This window comes from Gopherus evgoodei, chromosome 16 (assembly GCF_007399415.2).
Source record: "Gopherus evgoodei ecotype Sinaloan lineage chromosome 16, rGopEvg1_v1.p, whole genome shotgun sequence".
Lineage (NCBI taxonomy): Eukaryota > Metazoa > Chordata > Testudines > Testudinidae > Gopherus > Gopherus evgoodei.
Genome location: NC_044337.1, coordinates 20,933,661 through 20,941,259, shown reverse-complemented (window position 1 = coordinate 20,941,259; position 7,599 = coordinate 20,933,661). Strand labels below are relative to the sequence as shown.

The following is a 7,599-nucleotide window of genomic DNA, read 5'->3' as shown; positions in this document are numbered from 1 at the left end:
TTTGGTTCACAAATCAAGACTATTATATGTTTTTTGTCTTCTGTCTTATTTTAGACCATGAATTATGTATTATTTTTAGTTCTAAGAATATAAAATAAAATATGTGGAATACTCAAAAAATGTATTAAATGAAAATGAAGGAAACCACAGGAAACATTAATAAAAATGTCAAGTTGGATATCTGTACAGAAGTAGCTTGTTCATTTCCCTGCCCCCCAAATCAGGGCTAATGAATAGGATGCCTTGGTTGCACTGCAGCACGCCTCTGGCTGAGCCAGGGAGAAATGGCGTTGGGCTGCAGAGGAAACAACATCCAGCTGTCTGCTGCCAGATGAGTGCTGTGGTGCAGGACCTTTTAATGGTGAGGCGAGGTGCAAGAGGACTTAGAAAAGCTAGAGTGTTAGGGGGCTGGAGAGGAAGGATAATGAGTAATATACTATTTAAATGCAGAATAACTTTTTATGCAACATGTCTGTCACTTATTCTTATGAACTGGAATTTTAAAAAAGATTTTTTCATTCAAGATTGTACCAGTAGTGGCATATACATCCTATGGTTGTAGGTGCCCAGTAAACACCTCAGATGTCAATACCGCTGCACAGACTGTATTGGCCAATATGAGTTATGTTTCACTTTTTACTTGGGAATGGCTAATGACTGTTTTCCCATTGGCACAGTGCAGGCACCAAAAATGTCAGAAATCCTGCATGCATGGAAAAACTTAAAAACAATAAAATTTATGTTGAATAGAATGTAAAAACATCTTCCACTTGCGCTGGCTAGTTTAACTTTAAGATGTTCAGTGGTTTTTGTATGCTGGTAGCTATCTGAGCAGTGTACTGACTTTTCATTAAACTTTTCTACAATGCACAAGTCTCTTCCTTTGTGATAAGTGTGAACATGTGCAATTGTCACTTAACGAAAACTACTGTATATAGCCAGTGTTTGGGAACATTGGCTGCCTATGCTACATTTGTCTAATGCAATATTTTACAGTGCCAAAGAGGTGTTTGCATGTTTCGTTATATATTTTTTTTTTTAGGTGAGCTTTACTGAAAGCTGCCACTCACTTTAATTCTGAGAAAAGAGTGTGTGTACATATATATTGTTATCCCTTCTGACAAATGCAGAGACTGATCCTTCAGTGAGTTACTGCTAGCCACTTAAGCACTGTTCTGTGCTCATTCCTCAAAGCTATGTGGCTTGCATGCTGTTTATAGCCAATAATGTGCACACATGAGAAACGAAATAACTATTTTGTCTCCTCAGTGGTTAAAGTAGCAGGTGGCAGATACATAAAGAGAAAAAAAGACCAATGATGTAATCAAAATTCTGGAAAATGACTTGGTAAAATCTCAGAGGTTAAGAGCTTGTCTGCATAGGGACAATCAAGAGTGTTAAACTGAATTAACTAAATGTGGCAAAGAATCCTGTGGCACCTTATAGACTAACAGACTTTTTGGAGCATGAGCTTTCGTGGGTGAATACCCACTTCGTCGGACATGCATCTGATGAAGTGGGTATTCACCCACGAAAGCTCATGCTCCAAAACGTATGTTAGTCTATAAGGTGCCACAGGACTCTTTGCTGCTTTTACAGATCCAGACTAACATGGCTACCCCTCTGATACTTAACTAAAGGTGTGAATTTAAAGTGGATTAATTAAACTGCATTAGGCTCCAGTGTAGAATTAAAATGGCCTTAATTCAGTTTAGTTAATTCACATCTAAGTGAAATAAAATAAACTGAATTAAAGTCACTTTAATTTTGAAGTTTGTCCATAAAGAGGTTTAATTTTCTGGCATGTCCCCATGTAAATGAGCCCTAAGTAAAGCACAAACTCCCACAGCCCTCTTCTTTCAAATGCTCCAAAGTAAACTTCTGGCACTCCTGCTAGCCAGAGCAACTGCATTGAATTAATAGTTGAGGACTCAATGTGTTCTTTCACACACTCTATACCTTGCTTATTAGAATTGTTCAGAAAATGTGTGTATCTGAAAGGAGAGGGGTCCCCTTTCACCATCGAAAATATCAATGAAAAAATAATCCATAGAAAATTTTGACTTCATTTAAAAAAAAAACAAAAACAAAAACAAAGTTTTTGGCCCAAAGCAGATTTGTCTTGAAAATGTTTTGTCAACAACCCAATTTTCTGTGAAAAAACAGTCTCAGTGGAATTTTTTCATCAACTTATCATATAAGACCAATGTAACAAAACTGGCAATTTAAGTCCAAGATATGAGTGCAGCTCTTTCATTAGCTTCACAACTTATCCTGCTACTCTCTTTGGTCATCGCTAGGGTCCTACCAAATTCACAGTCCATTTTGGTCAATTTCATGGTCATAGGATTTTTAAAACAGCAAATTTCATGATTTAAGCTATTTAGATCTGAAATTTTATGGTGTTGTATTGTAGGGGTCCTGACCCAAAAAGGAGTACTTGGATGAGAGATTTCCAAAGAGAGCTTAAGGCTTTACAGGAAGTGGTGGCAGACATTAGGTGGCAATCTTACTGCTGATTCAATGCTGACCCCCATATTCCAACATAATGTTGTTCAGGGCTGCTACAGGCCATGTCTTCTGAATGAAATATAAACTGAGGTCATGACTGCTTGTGATCATTAAATACAGGACAGTTAGGTTGGGTATTCTGTGTAAAATCTGCTTATCAAGTTGTTTCCCTGGTAGTTTCAACAGGGTGCTGTATTCTTCATTCTGTCCCACACTGTTAAAAGGATGCAGAGATAGCTACATTTCACTGGAGAGTGATATGATTTCCATATTTTGCAAGGTAGTTTGGGATTGAATGATGCACCACTCAGTCAAATTGGATCAAAATTAGTTGCTGCATAGAGGGGCAAAGAAGTAGATGACATGAAAAAACAGTGGATATACACCAATTCTTTAAAACAGTTTTTACTTAGAAAATAAGAATTGCATGCAGTTCTACATTCTTTATGTGAAAAAATCACATCCAATGCACTCATTATAAATTACTGAATCAAAACACATGTCCTTTTTTAGCATCAGGAATAATTCACTGTCAGGGTGGGGTGGGGGGAACTTTCACATTTAAAAACTAACATTGAGAGGAAATGTTCAAAGCAAAAGGTGAAAGATAAGATGAACTTTCTAACAGGAAAAATGACAGTTAAAGGTGTAAGTACAGAGTTTCTTCACGTAGAGGAATTAAATCTTAGTTGATAAAATGCAAAGCCTCATTTTTTATTGTTTCTATGTTAAAATGTTTAAACTTGTCAAAGTAGGTCAAGACTCTGCAGGACACCAGCCCATAATAAGTTTCCAGTAAAGTGCAGTCTTTTCCATCACTTATCTCCCTCCATTCTTTAAATAGCTCATCTTTCATTTCAAAAGAGGTGAAAATGAATTTGTAGCAACATCGATTGTATCTAATGTGCTTTTTCCCAGAAAATCTAGAACTTTGAATGGGTACGATGCCAGCGTTCTTAGCACAGATTCCAACAAAGACATCGGGAGGAAGCAAAACTGGTGTTTCCTTGGCAACAATGTATATCTTCCGAGCAACATCCTGAGAAATGACAAAAGCTGGTCCACTACAGTAATCTGGGTAATACTCTTCTTGATATTGACTGAGAGAAACAAAGCTATGGCTTTGAGGGTTTCTGTCAGGCATATCTTGGTGAATGACCCTTCCAATGTAAATATCCTCGAGATGTGTTCTTAAGTTAAGCAAGTAGTCAGCCAAACTTGGAATGTTGACAAACATTTCTTCATTGGTTTTGAGAATAAATCTTGCGGTGGAACAGAATGTTACAGTCCACTCCATGCTCATCACAGTCTTCAGTGTCTGATTCTCAAAAGAGTCAAGGAAGTTTCCTTCAATGATGTCTCCATGCTTTTGATATTCTTCACTGATGTCTAACTGGATGGCTTCTGAAGCTGGTTTTCCTAAAGCAAACAAAGTAAGTACAGCATACCTCCTGATGCCTGTCACATTACCCCATGTTTGCCTGATCAGGTTACGCCTTGTTCTGTTTTCTGGGCTGCTGCACACAATAACAAGCAGAAATACCTCTTGATCTGAGCACACGTCTGTACTGCTGATGATGTAAGACTTGGACATATTGGTCTTTAGAGAATCCATGTCTAATTTCCTGGCCTTCTCCCTGATTTTGAGAATTTTCATGTCAGTGTACTTGACAGGTAGTGAATGTAGAAAGTATTCCTCCAGCAAATCTCCTCCAAACAACAAAGCATGGAAAAGCATGATGTTGAATATAATAAAACACCACTGATGTGTCCGAAGCCTACAGAACATCACCTGGAGAAGAGATGGACATTCACTTTTACCTCTAACTGATTATCAGGATTGTCATTTCATATCATACAGGGTAATGTTGAGCCAGGGCATCCTGGTTCTGTTTCTCTGCTCTGCTATTCTGGACAAATTATGTTTCCTCTCTGGTCTTTACTTTCCCCATTTGTTAAACACAGAATGATGCCCACATTTTGTGAAGGGCTAAAAGATCCATGGATGAAAAGTGTGGTAAGTCCATTAGTCTGTCAGGCCTACTCTGTTCAGCATATGGAAATGGTGGCAACATACATTAACATGCTAATATTTTCTGAATTTGGTCTAATTTATTGGTGTCAGTTTTCCCAGTGACCCAAGAGCTTACACAATGTGCTCCAGCATAAGTTGGATAATTTTAAAAGCTTTATGCAGCAAAGTCTTTGTGATATTTAAATGCCCAACTTGTGATATGTTGTGATATTTAAATACCCAACTTGAAGAATTATTGTGAACTAAAGAGGAAAGTCTCTGTGACTTGTTAATTATAGAGACTTATTCTCATTCAGAATGCCAGAAATTAGAGTTGGAAGAAATTGATCATTTCATCTAGATGATCTTCTTACTAATTAGGACTGTGTCCTATTGTATATCTGTTAATGTTCTGCCTGGTCTCATTTTAAATATCCCAAGGGATTGGGCTGCTTTACCTTGGGAAAATATCACTTTAGACTTCCACTTCTTAGTTTAACATAATTGTACAAGCTGTATTTAGTAGATATGGTCTTGCTTTTTCATGTTTTTTTGTAGTCATGGTTTCTAGCATAAATAACTAAAATTAACCAACTTTCCAGTTACTTTACTCTTGGCATATTCATTAGTAAGTGGGATGGAGTCAGCGCAGTCCTATTGTAGCTGATGACCCAAGGTAACATTTACAATTCTAAATTGTCTCCTCTTGCACTGTATACCATAGCTAAATGATAGAAAGCACTTACCTGCATGGTACCAGTAAACTATATGTGCTGTCAAGATCACTGGAACCTTTTTAGACGAAATTTCTTTTTTACATTTATAAGCAATGTTTCCACGTCTGACACTGAAGAGGCAGGGTTGTATGTAGGTCTGTCAGGCTCAGGTTACCTGCTAGTAACTAGATCCACTGCACATTTTACTTCCCCTGACTGTGAAAGGAAATACAATCCGGGACAATCTGCATGTTGCAGCTGCATAAAATCTGAAGTAATTAGAATTCTAGCCATTCCTTTTATTAATTTCTGATACACAGAGGGAGGGGAGACCTGAATAGAAATATATTTGCCCTCTAAAAGGGACACCCTTCCTAAAAGAATAAAGCAACATTGACATTGATCTGCTTTACAGTGTTAGGCTACACTAGTACTAATGCAATAAAGTTGTGTTATACATGCCCAACTTGCGTGGGTTTTATGTTTTAGAGGGAGGCACTTGTATGTTACTCTATTCTGCAATTTCTGAGATCAATACTGGGTCTGTGGAGGATGAGTTCATGAAAGGCCCATGCCTCTGTTCACACAGAGCTATTGTGGAGCTGCATTGTGAAAATCCTTTTATGTTGGTGCTAGATCCTGTAAACAAGCTGATGTGGTCAATAAGATTTGCCCACCTGCTTTCTATGCTTTACTCTGTAAAGTTGTTGCTGCAGAGCAAAATCTATGAAAAAAAGGGACCAACTTCACATTTCCTAATTTAAGACAATGCGAGCACAACTTAATGTTGTGGTTATCTTTTCTTACTTGGTGAAGTTCTTGATTTCTGTCATTCCTGGGCTCTGCAGCCTTTGACATAAATGTCCTTGTGTAGCTGTAGCTTCTGTTCTTGTCCTGCCACCTGGTGGTATGATCCTGGCTTGCTTCACAGGCTGGGTTGGGTCTGTGCTTGGATGGCACCTCTAACACACAGTGGAGCTGGTGATGAATGGTGAATAATACTGAGCTGATGTTCCCAGAGTGGTGTTCAGGGGGTTCTATTGCAGGTGCTGTTGTTTGATAAGACATAGAAATGAAACCTTGGCACTTGTGTATGATGCTTTTCATAACGGTAACAATATTGGCCTGCTAAACCCAGGGTTGTGAGTTCAATCCTTGAGGGGGTCATTTGGGGATTGGTCCTGCTTTGAGCAGAGGGTTGGACTAGATGATCTCCTGAGGTCCCTTCCAACCCTAATAACCTATGATTCCTGATTCAACCTTGTATCCTGGTCATAGTCTAACTTAGGGTGCCGTAATTTCCTCTGCAACATCTCTATTTTTCTCAGCTCTACAGCTTGGGAATGTGCAGCATGGATATAAGCTGGCTCGTGCAGGCTTCGTACAGCCTATAAAGGCCAGCAGGTACCATTCCTAACTATAAGCTAAATTCTACACCCACGTGCATGGATGCAGTTCCTAATGAAGACAATGGGAGCTGCATCAGTGGGAGGAATTTGACTTTAAATAATTAACTCCCCAATGATACTCAAAGGTACCATTTCACGGTAATGCCATGTGAACAAAATGAAATGAGATTTTCCAGCTCAAGCTACTCCTGAGAGAGGAGAAACAAACAAAAAAATGAACCATCTTTTTTTTTTTCTTCCATCTTGGCTGCTCTTAACTCTCCAACCATCTAGTTTGCTTCAAACCTTCCAGAAACTTGAGTCTTTCCCATGGTAACAGATGTTGCTTAAAGCATGAACTAGGCACCCGCACTCTTGTCTATCCTGGTCCACTTTTGGCATCCTCTGTGTTAAGTCCCTATAATTTTTACCTTTTGCTTTGAGTACTGTTCGATGGAGGGATGCTTTTGATCGGCCTCTTCCGTGTGTTCCTCCAGCTGTCCAATGGCATGCCTACACATGCAGAAAATAATGTCTGAAATTTGGGGTGGATTTTTATTTGATTTTTGATAAAGGGGGGGCAGTCAAAATTGAGCATAGAATGGAAAACTTCCTGCAACATTAACTGTGCAGGAACTAGCATTTCTCCCTCATAATCTCCTCCAGTTTCTGGAATCTAAGATAATTGCCTTCTTGAGCACCACAGAAGTACTTACTGCTCTCCTTGCAATTCAGGTGCCAGTGCATTGGTATCTCTGAATACGCTCTTCCCATGGCTATGAAAACACAGAGAAAGAACTGTGATGTGATTTGAGACATGGCCAGCGGAGGGCAGTGTTTCATACTGCAGAGCAGAAAGGCTGTCTCAAAGGGAAGCCCCGGGAGATAAAGGACAGTGAAGTGGAGCTGTATTACCTGGGTCAGAGAATGTGATTGCGCGTCAGGCTGTGGACCCAGGGTTTGGCTCATG

The 7,599-nt window shown here is 39.1% G+C and overlaps 1 protein-coding gene across 1 annotated transcript; it reads right to left on the bottom strand.

Moving 5' to 3' along the window:
* Positions 1 to 3,196: 3,196 nt before the first annotated feature.
* Positions 3,197 to 4,303, bottom strand: LOC115636255 (putative UDP-GlcNAc:betaGal beta-1,3-N-acetylglucosaminyltransferase LOC100288842). The gene has a single exon (XM_030536147.1). The coding sequence runs from the start codon at positions 4,298 to 4,300 to the stop codon at positions 3,197 to 3,199; it is 1,104 nt and encodes a 367-aa protein (XP_030392007.1). The 5' UTR covers positions 4,301 to 4,303.
* Between the last annotated feature and the right edge of the window lie 3,296 nt (positions 4,304 to 7,599).